Here is a 19516-nt window from a genome sequence, read left to right as displayed (position 1 = left end):
TATATTTTTCCCATCTCATCACAGATCAGTGAAAGCTTTCTCACTTACACTTGGGAGCTAAGGCCAAGTGAAGGGAGGGTTTAGCCATGGTGCCTCAGAGATTCAACACCCAGCCTTCTGACTCAGCCCAGGGATTCAGACACTGTGTTCTCCAGGACTGACAAGTTTAGGTCTGAGAGACAATTGGGAGGCAAATTCTTGCCCCTTTAACACACCTTGGGCAGCTACCTTTTCTTCTTGGAGGCAGGTGGCCCTGGGTGATTGACCATCTCCAGTGAGGTAGTAACTGACCTCCAGCAGCAATGCCTGGAAGGCAGGAGGTCAGGGAGACTAGGGCCTTGAGGCAAGTCTCTTCCCCTCTCTGGACCTCAGTGTTTCAGTCAGTGAAATGGGCCCAAGCCTCTGCCACAGCCCTATCCTGCTGTCCTCCCAACCAGTATGCAAAGATTCACAGGATCAGCTCTCCTAACTGGCCATCTTACACTGAGGGAGTCCTCAGCAAAGTCCTAGCTGTCTTCCCTCCACTGACTTAGCTGAGTTGATTCCTTTATTGCTGCTGGTGCCTCTTAGATCACTCTATCTCCTCCCCACCACCCTAGGGACCTGAACAAAGGAGGCCCTTGTTCAGGCACATGGGCTGCAGGAACCCCACCCATAGGCCGGAGCTGGCAGGACTGGGCCTACGGCAGGAGATGCATCTGATAATGAGAACAGTTGTACCTACCGCAGGGCCTGACACCCTCTCCAGAGTTCCACCTGCCCACATGCCTAGGAGGTAGGTGCTGGGTTATTCCCTTTTTATGGGTAAAGGAACTGAGGCTCAGAGAGATTAAATAACTCCATCAAAGTCATATGAGGAGCTAGCAGCAGAGCTAAACCCAGGCCTGCTTGGCCTCATCCATTGCCAAGGTGACAAGACCACAACTCGGCCCCCAAATCCCTTCAGAGCCCCAATCTGAGAAGCGCGGGCTGCCTCCCAAGCCAGCAGCTCCACAGGCACTGACCGGAGCGCTGGGCGCAGGATGCCGTTGCCGATGATGAAATGCAGCTTCTCCAGGTTGGACGTGGGCCTGTCCTCCAGCATGCTGTTGCCATGCGCCGTAGACTCCCCATCATGCAACCTCTTAGTCACCTGGACGGGGGAGGGGACAAGGCTCAGCCCCGGGCAGGGTTAAGTGAGGGGGTCCCTGGCTCATGTGGGAGTCTCCCACTCCCCTGGAGAGCAGATCCTGAGAAGGGCTGGAAGGGTGGGCTCCCCACCACCATTATGGCCCCAGCCCTGCCCACTCCCCGACCCTGCACAGAACTGACATGGCATCAATGAGGCCCAGACAGTTGGGCAGCACTGGCCTGGTGCCACCTGCGAGGGACCAGGCTCCTTGGCAGGTTCCCTGAACCCTCCGCCTCCAGTGAAGCCCTTTCATCCAGGACAAGGATCTGATCCTCTGACTCTTGGTGGGACCCCTATCTCTCCAGGGTGGGCCACAACTCTGACACCAGTATACACCATGGGTCCAACCACCCAGTCACCATCTCCAATCCCTGGGGCCCTGGTGTCCATGTGAAAGTTCCAGGCCTGGGTTCTGACAGATGCATTTCTCCTGTCTGTTTTCACACAGCCCACCGTGCCAGCACACACCCCGCCTGGAGCCCAGACTGAGAGAGGAGCGGTAGAAGTGTGCCCCTGCAGGCGGGAGGGGTGGAGGAGGGCCTCACCTCCATGGAACACCCACAGCTATGCTCTCACGCCATCTGGGCATTTCCACCACCCTTCCCCACCAAACCAGGCCCTTCAGATACCGGCAGCAGAGCTGGCATTCAAATCTGGGGCCACGTGGCTGCAGGACTAGATTTGAGCCTCAGATGGGGAAGAGGACAATGGCAGAGGCAAAGCAGACTACGGAAGCCCTTAGGAGGAGCATGACTCTACTGTAGAGCGGTCTGGGCAGGCTTCCTGGAGGAGGTGACGCCCAGGCAGAAAAGAGGAAGGAGAAATTTTAGACAGAGGGACTGATGTGTGGGAATGTAGGGGGATGAGGGAGCCAGTCCCCTCTACTGCAGATGCCTTGGTTATTGTCTGCTGCCCTCCCCTCCTGCACAGTCCTGGAACACAGGGCCAGGATGGCGCTCAGAAGAGGACAGGTGACTGAATGAGAGTTCAAACAAATTAGTAGTGTTAACGCCCCATGGGTACTCTTACCCCCAAAAGTTTGTAGAGTCTGAACGGTCCTTGGATCAAATGCACTGGGTCCCTGCACTGGCAGGAAATGTCCTCCCTCTCACCATGTGCCACTGCAGCCCTCTCCAGCTCTCCAGGCCCCTCTTCTGGGAAGTCCTCCTGGATCTGGCCCCAGCCTGAGCTCACTGCCCCCTTCCACGCACTTCTATCTGCCCAGTGGCTCCCTACATGGTCCAGCCCATGCCCCTGGGAAGAGGCTCCCTGTCATCCCCAAGCTCAGCCAGGCCCCACCCTGCATCTCCTCAGGCACTCCAGGGTGTGCCCTGACCTCCTCTGTCAGTTTGGACTTCTTCTTCAGGGTCAGGTGCACCAGCTTGTGCCGCATGCTGCTCTTCTTCTGCCCCTCCGGCAGCTGTGTCTGTGGGACAGACAAGGTCAGGCTCAAGTGACTGGGCCCCAAGTAATGACAAGAGCAAAGGACACCAGAGCTACGGCTAGAGGCTGGGCTCACCTCCACGCTAATGTTTACGAGGCATACCCCACGCTGCCACCCTCTCATCCCCCACTTCCTACACCAGCCCTGTGACGGACAGGAAAACAGAGGCTCGGGAAAGCTGCCCAGAGCTTGCCCCTGCCTCTGACTGCACAGATCTCGGCCAACCATGATCTGCACTTTGCAGTTTGTGGAATGTGTGCACATCTGTTCCCACAGGTAGACAGAGGAGGGGTGGGGTCAGGGAGGTGAGGTAGAGGCCAATTTTAGGATGCTCCTTTTGGGGAGCCCCTGAGGCTGGGGACACCAGGCAGCCATTCCAACGGGTCTGGGAGGACATGGACAGACCCGTTGGGGGCTGAGCCTCACCTCACCCTCGCCCTGCAGGGCCTGCAGCTCCCTCTTGTAGGTCTTCTTGCCCAGGGTCTCGTAAATCTTGGTCATCACGGGGATCTTCTCACTGCCATCGCTCATGGCCGTGTGGTACTTGGGCTCAGGGAGGTCCCCCATGAAGCGCAGGATGGTGATCCAGACCGCCAGGGCCGCCTGGGGGCAGAGCCACATCAGGGCACACCGACACAGCGCCTGGCTGAGCCTTCCCAGTAGGCCAGGGCGGCCTGGGGAGGGGACTGCAGGGGGCTGCCGGGCTCCAGTGCTGGAGCCGAGTTGCTCCCAAGGAGCTCCGCTGCTCTGTGAGACTGTGTGCATGTGGCCCGGGCATCAGGGTGAAGTCCGTCCTTGTCTTGCCCCCCAGGGACCTGCCACCTGGGGACCCATGCAGCCCCAGCCCTCACCAGCTGGTCGCCCTCATCATCGTGGAACAGCAGCGGCTGCTTGAGCGGTCGCCGGGTGTAGGTGTGCGTGGTCGTGCCCTGGAAGTAGGTGGCAGCGAACTTGGCAAATTTGTACTCGGAGAGGTCTTCCTCGTCCTCGTCAGGCAGGGGAAGGGCTGCGTCCAGGTCTTCCTCCACCATCTCTCTGCGCCCATGCTCCAGATCCTGAGGAGGCCAGAGGGCTTTCCTGCTGTGGGAACAGACTCAGGCCAAAGCCCTCCCCCAACCTGTCCCTGTGGGGCCAGCTCCTCCTACACAAGGGTAGAACTGGGTCATGCTGTTCAAGACCCAAACAGAGCCTGGCGTGTGGTAGGTTCCTCGATACATGAATGAATGAGTTTGTGAATGGCCCTGGAGAGAGACAGTGACTGTTGAAGGTCACACAGCAAGCTAACAGCTGGGCAGGGGCAGGGGTCGCACATCATCACTGCTGCTCTTTGCTCAGAGGGGACCAGGTGGACCTTAACATAAAGAGGAACCAAAGGAGGGAGGGCTATTACACTGTGTCCCCTCCCCACCCCTGTCCTCACTTTGGTACCTCAAATCCACTAGGCGCTTGGCCCTCCTGGCCTGGCAGGCCACCCGAAGTCCCCAAAAAGCCAAACATCTTGTCCACCATGTCCGAGTGGTTGATGGGCTCGTGGCGGGCCCTCTCCATCTGCTCCAGGAGCTCCTTCTTCCTCCGAGCCTCCTCCTTCTCCTTCAGCTCCCGCTCTGCGTCCTCACGAGCCAGTTGTGCCAGGCGCGCCTGTCCGACATGAGATGGGGGGACAGCCTCAGGGGGTAAGCCCTCCTCGGGGAGCCCAGGAGTACCCCTGAAGCAGCCAGGCCTTGGTCCCCACCTCCAGACAGCTGGCAAGGACTGAGCCTCGGGCTTTTCCATCCTCAGCCCCGCTCCATCCCACCTTCACCCTCCAGAGCAGACAGAGTCCCAGAACCCGGCTGCTGAGAAGCCTCCAGACAAGCCCAGAGCAATGCCGTCGCCCTTCAGGGCTCAGCTGGGAACCATCTCCTCCAGGAAACCTGACGGGGCCTCCCACCTGGAGGGGACCCCCACCAACCCAGAAATCCCACAGCCGTTAGGTTGAGGCTCTGGACCAGCCCTGTCCAGTAGAAATCAAATGCAGGCCATGTATGTAGCAGCTTTGTTTAAAAGAGTAACAAGAAATAGGTGAAATCTCTATTAATAATATATTTTCTTTAACCCAGTATTTCCCAAAATGTTATGTCAACATTTAATTCTTATTTTTAAAATAGTACTGGGAGTTTTCATATCCTCCCCCTTTTTTTTTCCTGTCTTCAAAATCTAGTGTCTGTTTTACACTTAGAGCCCCTCGCCATTCCAAGCTCTCGGCGGCCACATGTGGTGGGGGGCTCCCAGGCTGTGTGCTCTCACCCCGACTCGGGTTTTTTATGCCCATGTTCTCTCCCACTGGGAAAAGTGTTCCTGAGGGCACGACCCCCTCACTCTGCAGCCACAGCCCCCTGTCCTCAGGCTCCCCCTGGGACAAGCGCCCGCCGCTCAGACCAGGGCAGGCTGCCTGCACAAGGAATGGTCCGCCAGTGCTGTTGGGCCCGTGAGCAGACACCCATGGGGCTGGGCCACTCAGCTCACCTGATGCTTGCGCTCGGCCTCCTCCTTGGCCCTCTTGGCGCTCATCTCCTTTCGGAGCTTCTCCTCCTCTGCCAACCGCATCTTCTCAGCTTCCAGGCGCCGCAGGTACTGAGGGAACAGGCCGCCAGCCAAGTGAGCACCATCATGGTACTGGCTGCTGGCCCCCACCCACCCCACCCTGACTGGGTTCTGGGATGGCGAGTGACCCTGCCAAATGATTTGGCAGACAGGGCAACTGAGGGACCTGAGAATTTCTCCCGGTCACACAGCGGGTTGGGGGCACTGCTGATTCCCAAAGCCAACCCAGATTCACCACAAGAGTGACTGAGGCCCCGGATCCCGCCCTCAGCTGGGAGGAGGGAAATAAGGAGTGTGATCATAGCTTCTCCAGGTCCCCTGACGAGGCAGGGTCCTGGATCCCCTCTAGAGGTATTGGCCTCGGCTGACAAGCAAGGGTGGTCTGCTGGCCTGAGGCCGAGCAGCACCCTGCAGAGGCCGCAGCCCACCTGGGGCTCAGAGCCCTCACCTCAGCCCGGAGGCGCCGGTGCAGCCTGCGTGCGATCAGGCCCCGGGCGTAGGCCTGCACGGTGAGCACGGCCCAGAGCCGGTGGCGGAAGGCCTTGCGCACCAGGTAGGCACGGCAGCGGGCCTGGAACTTGATGATGCGCTGGCGGGCCAGGCGGTACTGCTGGTGCAGCCTCCGGGAGCGGTGCAGGGCCTGCAGGCGCAGGAAGCCCAGCCGCATCTGCAAGGAGAGCCGGCAGCTCAGAGCCCACCAGCCCTGCCCACGGGACAGTCCGGTACAGGGCTCCAGGCTGACTGTCCCAAACATAGCTCTGCCTTCTCTAGGACCAGGGCTCCCCAGAGTGAGGCTCTGTTTACTCTCAGACAAGAGTTCTCTAGGGAGAGGCCTTGGCTTCCCTTGAAGGAGGGCCCTTACCCCCAATGGATCCCCATTCTCAGACTAGGAGCCAGCCCCCTTCCTGTCTGCCTCCCCAGCTCAGCGCCCAGGCCACAGCCCAGTTACTCTGCAAGAGGTCATGTGACACCGGCTCCCGGCCCCCTCCATGGTCTCTAATGGCCCAGGTGCTCCCAACCCATCAAAACATTCCAGAAGAAAAGCCACAGACTTTGCTGACCAGATGGAAAGAGCCACAAGAAGCCGACTTGGACTTTGGGCTGGAGGAGCGGGAACAGCTAGCAAGGACAGTGGCAGGAGGCCAAGGAGGCCTTGGGCACAGAGACAACCTGCTGCTGCGGCAACAGGGCCGGGTTCAAAGGCCTGGTGGGGCAAGGAGCAGCCCCCAGGGAGGCTCACAAGCTCATAGTTCCTCCGGCAGTTGTGGCCCCGCCAGTGCCTCTGGATCAGTGTGGCAGCATTCTTCAGCTTCAGGAAGTTAGATCTGAAATAGCATCATGGTACAGAGGCTCTTAGATCTGAGAAATAGTGCCCAGAGACAGCCAGGGGACTGGTGGGGTTTTGGTGGGGTTCAGGAGACCAGGGCTGAGTCCCAGCGCGGTGTCTCCCAGCTATATGACCTCGGGTAAAGGCATATGACTTCTCTGTGCCTCTGCTTCCTCATCTGTAAAATGGGTACAATACCACCCACCCTGCGTGCCTCACAGCCTCGTCACCTATGCCCACTAAGGTGGGCATTCAGAAGGCATTTACTGAATGAAGAAACATATGAATAATAAGTGAAATGATATAAAAATTAAAACCTTTGAACACTGTGAACATCACTTATTACTAACTTGGCCATTTTATAGACAAGGAAAGTGAGATTTAAGGAGTCTGGGACTAGAGCCCATGTCTTCCACAGGACTCTGAGCAAGCACAGTGCTGACCCCCTGTCCACGTGAGGCAGCTTGTATGCGATGACAGTCCCCTGTGACCTGATGGAGGACAGAGAGACCACACGTCACACAGCAGGTGTCTGCTGAATGTAGACGTGAACAGTGCAGGGGTGAAGGTTGGGTATGTCTGCGTGGGACAGAGCCGGGGAGCTGGTACCTGGGTGTGCATGAACAAGCAAGCAGCTGGGGGTAGGGATGAACAGATGGACGGACAGACTCATGGACAGAAGAACGGAGGGAAGGGCAGACTGAAGGATGATGGACAGACAGCAGAGGGAGGGAGGGAGGGGCAGGTTGTGGAGTTGTGGAGCCCAGCTCACACAGCAGAGTCAGCCCTGCCCGGCTCTGAGCTGTCCCAGCCATATAGATGCCCCTTACAGGGAACCTGGGACATGCTCTGTGAGTCACAAAACCTCAAATTTCTTCTCTGGGAAATTTCATCAGGCATCCAAGACACCAGAGTGTCACCCAGGCACCTCACAGATCCGTGTGTGCATGCCGGTTTGGAGGGTGTGTTCCATGTCACTGCGCAGACAGGGCCCAGGCAGGGCTGCGTGAGTCACATGTCTGTGGTCGTCAGTGTTTGCACGATCGTGTGTATACGCTATGCACATGTGTGCTTGCTCCTGTGTGTGCACACAGGATGTGTTTATTCCTGGTGTTTGTGCAGGGGACAGAGGCAAGGCCAGCACACGTGCACACATCTGTGTGTGGGCCAAGGTGGGGGAGCTGGTCCCGACACATACCTGTCTTTGAACCCCCGGATAACCTTCTGGAGGAGGATGACTCTGTCGGTGATGGCCTTGTCCCGTTCCACCTCCAGCAGCATGTCGTGGTGGTCCTGGAGGGCAGAGCTCCTGAGCCAGACCCCCATCCTCCTCACAGGGACTCCAGCTCAGCCCCCGGCTGCGGCTGCCCTATGCAGGCCCTCCCTCCCTTCCCATGGAGGCCAGGCCGAGAGCTCCCTGCCCTGCTCTGGCCCCATGGGTAGCCTCCTATGGCCACAGGGACCGACCCGGCTCAGGGCCATTTCCCAGAGGCCAGGGTGGGACAAATGGCCCAGGAGGAGCTAATCTGACTAGGCAGGGTCCGAGAGCCCACCACTCACACACTGGCTTCATCCCTATGGCCCTCTCTGCCGAAGCTCGCCGACCTGGGCCCTGCCATTTCTCTCCTGGTCTCTCTCACTCCTGCTCCGGTCCTCCTTTAGGGACGAAACCCCCCAAAACATAAAGCTGATGATGACCTTAAAGTGACACCCCTGGTTCCTGGGGTCAAGACTGGTGTCCCCCTTACTACCCCCCTGCACAGCCCAGGCCCTGCGGACTTCTCTGAGCCTCTCCTCCTCACTCCAGTTAGACAAAACCACATCATATGGTCCAGACAGATGAATGGAAGGTCTCCAGGCGCCAACACCGTGCAAAGTGCTGGGGTGGGGACAGGGGCCCTGCCCTGGGGAGATGGAGCCACATTTGTCCAATAACCCCAGACCACATCACTGTGGACAGGGCCACGGAGAAGCAGCTGGGCGGAGGCTGTCCGAATGAATGAGTGTATGAACGAGAAGTCCGTGTCTGGGCTCTCCAAATGACAGCACATTTCTGGAGAGCCCTGGGAGGTGACAGTGGGGACAAGAATGGTCCTCAGCGCTCTCTGGCACCAGACACCATCCTGCTGCCCCTTTCCTCCCTTCGCCACACAGGCTAGAAGCCCTGCTCTCCACTCAGGTCAGGGCCCTGCCTGGGCCATGGGCTTCTCCCCTCTGAGCCTCTGAAAAGGGCGTGACATTCTTACGTCCCAGAGCCACTGTGAGAACTAAACAAGTTGCTGGATAAAAAGCACCCCCTCCTTGCCCAACCAGGCCTGCCACAACAAAGAATGCTCTTTGAAAAGGCTCCAGCAATCTGAGCAGGCAGGGCACAGTGGACATGTTTTTCTGACAAGGACATGAAGGCCTGGGGAGATGAAGGGACTGGCCCATGGCCCCTGAGCCAGGGAAGAATTAGAGGAGCCCAGATTCCCTCCAGCTCTCAGTTGGCTTTTCCCTTCCCTCCCGCAGCTATCCCCAGCTGCCAGGGCCCCACCCACCCACGGGAGGAAGGAGCCCTGCCCCTCGCCCAGGACAGCGGAAATGGAAATGGAGAAGCAAGCGGGCTGGGAGCTCACACTGTCCCTGCTACAGCTGCCAGGGCCCCGCCAATTCCCAGCAAGCTCTATTCCAAGGCCAAGACACCACATGGCCCAGCTCCCAGCCCTGCCCCCTCCCCAACTGTCTCATCCTAAAGTCCGGCCCCATTGAGCTCCAGGTGTTGCTCAGGGATGGTGTGAATAGGCCCCTGTAGAGGACAGAGGAGGGGGCTGTATGTGGCCTAGCACAGCCAGGATGAGCCCTGCCTGGCAGGAAATCACAGGAGGGGGCCTTAAGATATACTCAAGAGCCCCCTGCCCCCAAACACATCCCATTTTACAGATGGGAACATGAGGCTCAGAAAGGACCAACGAGCGGCCCAAAATCCCAGGGCAGACAACCAACCACAGGGTTCTGATTAAATCCAGACCTCCCTGGTGAACCACCTCTGACCTCACCCCCAGATCATAGATGCTCTTAAAACCAATTTCCCATCCCCCACAGAGGAGACCTAAACCACCCCCCTATCACAGACCACGGAGCAGGAACATCACAAAGGCCCAGCGCCGACTGACCTGATGCTCAAGCTTCTTTTCAGAGGCCCCAGGACCCCATTCTCACTGCGACGGGAACTCACACACCCACGAGGCTGACAGAGCAGAGGCTACGCTCACCTTCAGGAAGATCTTGGTTTTGCCAATCTGCCAGTCATCGTGGGTGCCCAGGACAGCCTCAGCCATGCGTTGGCATGTCCCCCGAAGGTCGTCCTAGGGGGTGCACAAGGGAAGGGACAGCCCCACCAGTGAGATAGGCCACCGAGTGTCCCTCCCAACATCAAGAAGCAGGACTCTGGGGGTGCCTGGGTGGCTCAGTGGGTTAAGCCGCTGCCTTCGGCTCAGGTCATGATCTCAGGGTCCTGGGATCAAGTCCCGCATTGGGCTCTCTGCTCAGCAGGGAGCCTGCTTCCCTCTGTCTCTGCCTGCCTCTCTGCCTACTTGTGATCTCTCTCTCTCTCTGTCAAATAAATAAATAAATAAATAATCTTTAAAAAAAAAAAAAAAAAGCAGGACTCTGGCTCCAGCTCTGTGCCCCTGACATGCTGTGTGTTCCTGGCCAGGTCCTGCCTTCTCTGACCATCAGTTTTCTCCTCAGCTGGGCCGGAGGCTAACATCCAAGGCCCACTGGGCAGCGCTGGTGTTGTCCACTACCCCACGTGCGTGAAGGCCACACCAGCTGCGCACGGTGACCCAAGTCCTTGGAAAGACCTCTACTGGCCCATCCCTGACTTCCCCAGACACACCCTAGGTGGCTGAGCTAATGTTGAGCCCAGCACACCAGCCCCATGAGAAAACAAGGGCTCTTGCCCAGCCCAGAGCCGGCCCCTCCCCTCCTGCGATCTCCATCGCCAGCCCTATACCTGCTTGTAGGCGGGCTTCACCCCGGGCAGGAGCACACGGTAGCGCTCCACAAACTCCACGAAGCTGTAGCGGATGGGGTAGCCCGCCCGGCGGATCCGGATGGTCTCCATCATCCCCGAGTACCGCAGCTGGCGCACACACAGGAGCCGGTCGAACAGCTGCCGGGCACAGAGCCACGGGCATCAGCACTGGTGGCTCCTGGGGGCACTCAGTCCCACTCGGCCTTTTCCCAGCCACCCGGCAGATGAGAAGCAAGGCAGACTGAACCCTGGGCTGCCGTTTGAGCCTACTTAGCAGCACAAAATGAAACCCTCCTGCAGGACAAACTGCATCTTTGGGGGCACAGAAGAGAAACAGCCTAACTCCCTTTGGGCTACCTTGAGGGGGCTCCTTGGAGGAGGTGGCCTGGGCTCTTACTTGTCAGGTGAAAGGGCACTAGAGGCGGCAGGGGGGACACGGGCAAAGGTGTGGCAGTCTGAAGCACAGGAATGTTTGGGGACTTTATGGGGATTGAGGAGGCTAATGCACGACAAGGTCATGGTTGTGCAGGTGTTGGGTGCTTGTTCAACCCCACAGCAGCTCTTCCAACAACTTCTGGCTGCTGGCAATAAGAAGCCTTAAGGAAGAGACAATTGTCCCCATGGGCACAGAGTCAGGAGGTTGTAGAGGGACTGGAGAGTGCTCAGAGGCCAGGCTGGGGGCAGCAGGGAGTAACCAGGTTGGAGCTGCATTTGAGACCCACTGGCTCTCACTGCAGTGAAGAGGGAGCTGGAGACCAATGAGAAGGTCCTGCTGCTAAGGCTCAGGCAATAGATGCTGAGGTCTGAGCCCAGAGAAGGTTCTGGAAGCATCTGAGATCAGGAGAGAGGTTACCCAACTAGCTTGGCAGGCCCCTGGCCTCCTTCCCCCAGACTTCCTGCCCTAGATGGGGAGCGAGAACACTGTGTAACCCTCATGCCCCAGCAGACCCAGTCCTGAGCCCCATGGGGGACAGGCCAGCCCACTCTGGGCAACGTTTTCAGGCTGGGGGCAGGACCAGCATGCAGCTGGCTGGCTTCCGCCACCCGTTTCCTCTCCCTCCACGCACTTTCCCTGGCCCAGCCCTAGCCTCCCTCCTTCCGTCCCTCCCCAGACCCCTCCGGCCCCAGCTTCCCTCCTGGGCCTCTGGGAAGAGCAGAGTGGTAAACAACACCTCCCAGAGCTAAGGAAAGAAAGGGCTCAAATGCAGGATGGCCTGGGCTCCCAGCTTCTGGCCTCAAGCCCCTCAGGCTCCGGGTCTGCAGTTACACATCTCAAATGTGGAATTGCAATGGTCCATCCCTCCTTCCCAGGCTGTTAGGAAGGTGGAATAGGGCTGTGGGGAGACTCTGGCCCATGTCAGGCACATGGAAAAGGGCCAATCAACATTATTCAGCAGAGTCAAAAAATGAGGGCATCCCAACAAGTCAGAGGAATCTGGGAAGGCTTCAAGGAGGAGGTGGTGGTTGGCAGGATGGAAGAAGAGGAGGTTTTCGAAGTCAGGGCCACAGCAAGAACCACCAGGCAGTCTGCATACATATCGTATGAACGGCCCCCGGGAGCTAAGCCCAGCTAAAGGCGGTAGAGTCAGGATTTGAACCTGAGTGGAGCCCGCTGCAGTCAAGGCTCTTTCCAGGAGATCTGCTACCTCCAGTAAGTCGGAACTGGTTCTATAAGCCCCTCAGGTGCCCTACTATTCCCCAAAGAGAACAAAGTCTCAGCCCAGCCCTCACCCTGCCGCTTGGCCAGGTGCCCTCCCTGCCCCAGGTTGTGCCCCGGCTGGCTGGACCAGGGACCAGGGCCACTCACCATGGGCTTCTTGAATTCATTGGGCTTGATGCAGCGCACAAAGAAGGGCTGGCAGGCACCCAGCGTGCGCATCAGCAGCTCCAGCGACCGCTTGAACTGGCTGCTGAGTGTGGGCGAGCGCTTCCTGGTCTCGGCGCCCTGGAGGGACGGACCACAGGGATGGGAGGGGCTGACCTGTGCCCCCAGCTCTCCAGGAAGGGAAGCAGCAGGGGAGGTCAGCAGGCTTCAGGCCTGAGGGAGGGCTACCCTGGAGAAGCCGGGTAGCAGGGCACTTGGGGTTTTCCTGTAACTGACCATCTAGGCTGGCTCTGGGTCCCAGAGGCACCCCGGGGGCACCCCCTGGGACCTGGGTCTGGAGGAGCCCTGGGGGAGTGGGTCCTGGCCCCCAACACTTCCAGAGTTGCTGGAGGACACTGGGCAAGGCCCAGCCCCATTCTGCCTTGCTGGGAATAAATGAGTAGCCGAATTTGGTCACCTCAGGACACTGAGGTCCTCTCTAGAGATGGGTCAGACAGACCGACATTCAGACCCTGGGCCCACTGCCTCCTAACGAAGTGATCTCACACACTTCGCTGAACAGCCCTGAACCTGTTTCCTAAGTGGGAACAGTGCCACCTCACTAGCTGTGACGAGGGCTGTGACGACGGTGAACACAGAATACATCTCAGTAAACAGCAGCCTGGGACCCCATGTGTGTGCTGGGGTCGACGGGGGTGCTCTCCGTGCCCTGTCCCTTCCCTGTGGGATTAGCTGGTCAGCAGCAGGCTCGGATAAGCCTCCTAAGGCACACAGCTGGCCTCCCGCCGGGTGGTGGTCCTGAAGCCCAGACGCTCTGAGGCCGGCTGGCCAGCCGCTATCTGGGTGAGCTGGCTAGCACCCCCTCCCCTGTCGGGGTCCCCATCTCAGAATGCTTTGAAACGAGGCAGGGGTGCTAGGGGAGGGCCTGGTCCACAAACAGGAAGTAGGGCATCTCAGACCAACCCTGTGAGACTAGACCTAGAAATCAGACTCAATTCCAAAGTATTTTGATGTTGTTATTTCCCTCCCAGCTGCATCTGTGTGAGAATTTGTCAGTGAATTTGATTATTATTGTAAGGTTTTGTATTTTAAATGAGGCCTAATTTCATCTGACATCCCTCAGCCCTGCAAGCCAGGCATGCACGTGTAGCGGTGTGAAGTGTATGGTGGGGTGGGGGCAGCAGCGTGTGACACAGACAGCAGTTAGACCATATGCCCCAGACGGAGCTTGCTGGGAAACAGCAAACACTCGCTATTCTGAAACATGCCCGGTCTCTGAGTGCAATTTGGCACAGGTTCTAGGATCTCGCCAGGAAGGCTGGGGAGTCTGCGATGGGGTTAGGTGACTGTCAGGTCTCTGACCCCCATGACTGTCCCAGAACCTGACCCAGCCGCAGCACCGACGACCCGCGGCTTGGAGGGGGAGCGGGCCGGAGCGGGCTTCACCCAGCCCGCACTGGAGACCCTACTCCGAGCACACGCACAGCACAGACATGGATACACAATCCCGCACACAGCACACGCAGCACACCCACGTGCACGCACACTCACACACCCCAAATGGCACGTACATGACACAAACCTTTCTTTGGTTTCTGTGATCACTCAGGAACTACTTCTGTCTGTCTATCTGTCTTCCCTAGGGCTTTGAGCCTGGTGAGGACAGGCAGATCTGCCTTGTTTTCAGTCGTGGCCCAGGCCCTGGCACAACTAACAAGCAGTAATGCCCTGTAAAAGCGGCTCCTGGAGTCCACGGGCTCCCAGAAACGTCCGCTTTCCGATTGCTCGGACCAAACTCTAAGGACTGTCCCCAACTCCTGTTCCTTCATTTCCAACACGTCAAAATTTTTATTGGTTTTACCTCCCGGCTTCTGCCCCCCACACTCCACACCTCCCTCCGCTCCTCTAGCCACCCGGCTGCCCAGGGAAAGCTGTCAAAACACAAATCCAGAGCTCTCCACCCGCCCCACTCAGAGCCCCTGCGACGGCTCCTGGCTTCCCTCGCGTGAGCACCGCTGTTCTGGTGAGGCCTAATGGGGTCCTGCGGGATCAGCCCCCTGACTTCCAGTCTCTCCGTGCTTCTAGCCACCCCTGCGTCATGCTCTCCACGGGGCTCCAGGCGGGCCCACAGGCTTCGCACTCGCTGCTCCTCCCCCCTGCAGCGCTTCTCCTCCGCAGCCTCTGCTGCCTCCACCACCTCCTTATCCACTTCCTATAAGGCCTTTCCCGGGGGCCCCTATTCGACATTGCACACCTCGGGTATTTTTCCCTCCTCAATTTCTCTCCATCGTATCACTCTGACATACTATGTATTCTATTTAGTTATCTGCTTACTAGCAATTTCTCCTCTTTGCCAGAAGATAAGCTCCACAAGGACAGAGGCTGTTTTCAGTTCTGCCCTCTGCCCTGTCCCCAGAATGCAGGCCGACGTCTGGCATGGAATGGACACCCCGTTACCCTTCGTGTCTGAGAGCAGGAGTGTGGGAAGGGGAGCTACTCTCACCTCCTGGCCCCCGGGGTTTCTGAATCAATTGTATTTCACTGAGAGGAATGGTGGTCCTTTCTGATATTCATGGGTTTCTGGGAGAATCTGCAGACATTTGGAAATAGGGTAAAGGCAGGAGTAAAATGTCCAGAGCTCAGTGTTAAATGACTCCCCAGAGGGGATCTGAGGGGCAGACACCTAAGCGGGATGTGCACAGGGCTGGGGACATACAGGCAGGACAAGCCACCTGCATAAAGCTTGAATCAGGGGCTGGGACATATGACTGGGGTTAGACATCAATTGGGGGGCTGGATGGCCTGGAAGAACCATGGTGCTCATGGCCTGGCTGGTCCCTCCAGCAGCACCGGCTGGGGTGGGGCTGCCCAGGGCTACCTCAGGAGGCAGACGCTAGAGTCAAAGGATGGAAGTCTGGGGGTTGGAGAGGAGCATAGGACGTGGGTTTGGATCACTGGAAGGAGGTGGTGTGGGCTTCCACCACAAGATAAAGCACTGTCATCAACAAACTGTGACTAAATACTTCATGCTTTGCCCGATTTCCACGTCCGTCTAACAGAGCTAGCATGCTTCCAGCAGTCTCCAAAACAGTTTTCTCTCTGAGGTAAGGCGGCACGCACAGAGACAAAGCAGACGCTTGCAAAGCTTCCCCTCAGCCTCACTTGTGTGGGACTTTGGATGATTTCCCATACCTCCCTGACACAGACCTGGACCAAAGTCCCATGTGTCACAAACGGTGTGACCTTGGGCCCGCACTTTGGGTCTCTCTGGGCCCCAGCTTTCCTGTCTCTAATGTGGGGACAATACTAACCACTTGCAGGGTTTCTCTTAGGAGTGAGGAAGGTGAGAAATGGAAGTGGCTAGCTCACAGCCTGGTCCAGGAAAGAAGATAAAATCACGATCAAACGCACCACTGTTGTGTTCTAACTCTGTGCTCCAAAACTCCCTCAAGAATGAGCTGTTTCTGAAGACCCCAGGGTCTTCAACTTGGACCTCCCCATGGCTCCTCAATAAGTAGGTTCTAGTCCTAGGGTCCAGGGAAAGAAGCCTCAGAATAGGAAAGTTTATGGGGAGGTTCCCAGATGTCTCCAGGTGCTTCGGAAAGAGAGGAGAAAGGGCAGGAGGAGAAGACGAGCTTCCATGATCTTCCTGGTCTGCCTAAGACCAGGAGGAACGGCTGAGCCTGGGGTGGGGGTGGGTTGGGGACTGGAGGAGAAGAAGAAAGACTGGGGAAGAGCCCAATGCCAGCGGACATGGGAGACCCGGAGTAGAGTCCTGGCTTGGCCCCCGGCTCATAGGGCATGATGGGCAAGTCTTGCCTCTTTTTCTAGGACTCCGTTTCCTCCTTTAAGAAATGGAGAGGCTCACAGTTCACACAACTCAAGAAGCAAAAAAACCACACAAAACCACTCCACAAACCACTCCACAAAAAAAAACACACTCCAAAAAAAGAAAAAAGAAAAGAAAAAGCCGGCCCTTTCCCCAAGCTTCAGAGCCACGGGGGCGGAGGCCACAGCCTAGCCCCAGGGGCCACTGAGGCATGGCCGCCATCCGCCGGCCCCAGACAGGGGTCTTTTACCTTCACGGAAGCTGCCGACTGGCGAAGAGTGCCGGATGAATAGCCACAGAGAAACTACAACAGGAACCACAGTGCAGGGCCAGATGGGGTTGGGGGCAAGGAGAACGTGGTGGATCAGAAAACAGAGAGCAAAGTCAGGGAGACAGGACAACTCTCGGGGCAGAGGTCTGGGCTCCCAGGGATTTGGGGAAGTGCAGGCACCCAGACAGGCACCAAGGGGACAATGGCTCTGCCCTCCCTGCGAGTCCCTCTGAACGCCCTTCAGGAAGCCCTGGGACAGGAGGAAAGTATGAAATTTAAGAGGCATAGAATCACGCAGGAGACAAGTCTGCCAGATGACCACTCTAGGGACAAAGGAAATGCTGAGGGTGGGAAATTCTGCACCCCGTATGGGGCCCAGGGCTGGGGCGCCCATGCCTGCTGTATTTGGATCTCTGAACACCCACATCCGTGCACATCCTCGAGGCCAGGTGTGCCCCCTTCTTCCAGGGTCCCTATGAGCTGCTGGAGGTCCAGCTGGGGGGACCTCCACAGTAAGCCATGTCCCGATCAGGCAGTGCTCTGTGACCTCTCCTGGCACCCTTCTCTGGGGCAGCAGGAAGACCAGACGGGAGGACCGTGGAGACCCCAGGGCCCCATTCTGGATCCATAGCAGAGCGCTGCCCTCACTCTGGGGTCAGAGGAACCCAGCCAGAGCTGTTGGACAAGGGTGGGCCTAGGCGCTGGCCTGGCTTCTGGGGGCCCTTCCTGCCTGATAGAGACCCTGCCCCAACATTACCATGGCAACGTCGGCCTGGAAGATCTGCTTGATGAACTTGTTTCTGGAAGAGTGGACCAGCTGGATGATGTCTCCATGCAGGGTGTCCCGGTTCTTCTCCAGGAAGCCTGGGCAGTGGCAAGAAGCAGTGGGTCACACCTCGAGAGCTCCGGCAGCCTCTACCTGACAACACTCAGCCGCTCCCCAAACCCACAGTGTCTGAGCCCAGAAGACCCTCAAACTTCGCTTAGTTCAACCATACCCACTCCACAGCAGGGGACACAGAGGCCCGGCTTGCCCAAGATGATGGAGAGAGTGGGGGACAGAGCTGGTCCTGGAGCCGCACCTCCCTCCCCACATGCACCCCCTCCACCTGTTCAGAGAGGAGGGCCGCAGGCCTCGGCCCCGGGGAGGGCAGGGCTGCCTTCCTCAGGGAGCTACCCAGTGCCTGCAAGGCCAGCCTTAGTCTTTTGAATGAAGGCACGGAAGCCCCAGTTAAGTAAGTGTGTCACCTGGGAGAGAACACATGTTGGGCTACACAGCTAAGAGCAATGGCATTTAAAACACTGTGTGCTTGAACAGTGTGCTATGTTCCACAAAGTGCCCTCCCAGCACCTTCTATCTGGGGGGTGGAGGGGATTATCTTCCCCATCCCACAAGGGAGGACACCAATGCTCAAAGAAGCAAGTTATCTGACCACCACACGGCAAGCCACGGGCAGGTTGAGACTTGAATCTAGGACTCCTGGCCCCAGCCCAGGAAGGCTCACTGCACCTCACAGACCCTCAAGAGGCCTGCCAGTCCCAGGGACTGAGGAGTTAGGGACTGGTTAATAGGGCGAGCAGGGGGTGGCTCTTGCTAAGGCTGACAGAAGACAGAGTGGCCCACGGCTGGGGAGGCCTGATGAGGAAGAACACTGCAGAGAAGCAGCACCCTTTCCCCTAGGACTCAGGGTGCCCAGGCTTGGGGGACAGCACAGAGATGTAGCATTGGGCTGCCCACCTGGCATCTGGGGAGGGGGAGCGACAGAAGGCACCTAGCGGTGGAGGGGTAGCATTTGGAGGTGGAAAGGAATTGTGGGCTCTAATCAAAAGTCAACAACAGACTCACTCTGGGGCCCTAGGATGGTCCCCCTTCTGGACCTCAGCTTCCTCTTGTGTCAGATGGGAAGGACGGTACCCATAATCTCTTGCTTTGCCTCAGATCCCCTAACACCACCTGATTCGTAAATAAAATGCTGGATTAAAACAGTGCTTTGTGAGCCAGGAAATGCTGGCCAAACTGTTTAAAGCAGCTCAAAACTGGCTAGTGACCTTAGGCAAGCCATTTCCCTCTCTGAGCCTCCATTTCAAATCCATGAAGTAGATAAGCCTCATGTTCCCTCCAGATCTAACATTCTATAATTTTATAACTTTGTGCAGAGTCCACTCAATTTTCCCATCTCTATGCTCAGCAACAGCACGAGGCCAGACACAATCCTCTGTTACTCCCGACAACAGACATATCGGTTTGCCCAAAAGTCCTTCAAACTTAAAGTTGGCTTCCTTCCTTCTAACAGCGAGGTTGGATCTCACAGTCTAACAGCTGGGGAGAGCTGGGCAGGCTTCAGGTCCCATCCCTGCAGCACAGCTCACCGATATACTTGTCAGCCTTCTGGGTGACTCCACAGGGAGTAGGAAACCAGTGGCTCTCTGCTTGTTTGTTTTGAATTTCACTGGCCTTCGACCGCCGATGAAACTTTCGGAGGCTGAACATAAGAGCTCAATATAGACACATGCGACAGATGAGGCCCTTCAGACCAGGGTGGTGGGGGCAGAATTGCAGGGGCGTTCTGCAAGAATTCCAGGTGGGGTGACCCTGACTGAGGGCTGACCCTCTCCTTCACCGCTAGCTTTAAGACAGAACCCAACTGCACAGCCCGACTGCATGGACCATGCAGCCCATTCAACGCTCACACTTGGTCTTGGTGCTCAGAGTCCCAGTGGGTCTCGGGGCTGGCTCTAGGCCCGGCTTGGCCCCTAACCGGCAATGTGATGGAAAGACCATTAACTTTCCCTTTCGAGCCTCAGCTTCCCTCTCTGCAAATAGGAGCACAGAGCCCACCCAAAAGAATGGAAAGCAGGGACTCAAACATATTTGCAAACCCATGTTCACAGCCTCTAAAAGGTGGAAACAACCCAAACGTGCATCAAGAGATGAATGAATTTTATATATTAAATATATATATACATACACATATGTGGGATTGACACCTGCTACGACACGGAAGAACCGTGAGGACATTATGCTGAGTGAAATAAACCAGACACAAA

The 19516-nt window shown here is 57.4% G+C and overlaps 1 protein-coding gene across 1 annotated transcript in view; it reads right to left on the bottom strand.

Moving 5' to 3' along the window:
- Positions 1 to 19516, bottom strand: part of MYO7A (myosin VIIA) — a 72890-nt gene that overhangs the window by 24303 nt on the left and 29071 nt on the right. Inside the window, exons 14-26 of the mRNA XM_045071367.1 lie at positions 17226 to 17332; positions 12351 to 12488; positions 10523 to 10681; positions 9780 to 9872; positions 7724 to 7818; positions 6439 to 6523; positions 5647 to 5865; positions 5121 to 5228; positions 4044 to 4253; positions 3467 to 3670; positions 3042 to 3218; positions 2508 to 2597; positions 1005 to 1132 (exon numbers count right to left, since the gene is read on the bottom strand). Coding sequence (XP_044927302.1) covers positions 1005 to 1132; positions 2508 to 2597; positions 3042 to 3218; positions 3467 to 3670; positions 4044 to 4253; positions 5121 to 5228; positions 5647 to 5865; positions 6439 to 6523; positions 7724 to 7818; positions 9780 to 9872; positions 10523 to 10681; positions 12351 to 12488; positions 17226 to 17332 — 1813 coding nt within the window. The remainder of the gene's footprint in view (positions 1 to 1004; positions 1133 to 2507; positions 2598 to 3041; positions 3219 to 3466; positions 3671 to 4043; positions 4254 to 5120; positions 5229 to 5646; positions 5866 to 6438; positions 6524 to 7723; positions 7819 to 9779; positions 9873 to 10522; positions 10682 to 12350; positions 12489 to 17225; positions 17333 to 19516) is intronic.

The sequence above is a fragment of the Mustela putorius genome, unplaced genomic scaffold, assembly GCF_011764305.1.
Source record: "Mustela putorius furo isolate JIRA1106 unplaced genomic scaffold, ASM1176430v1.1 tig00003987_pilon_pilon_pilon, whole genome shotgun sequence".
NCBI classification, from domain to species: domain Eukaryota; kingdom Metazoa; phylum Chordata; class Mammalia; order Carnivora; family Mustelidae; genus Mustela; species Mustela putorius.
This window is presented reverse-complemented; position numbering and strand designations above follow the sequence as displayed.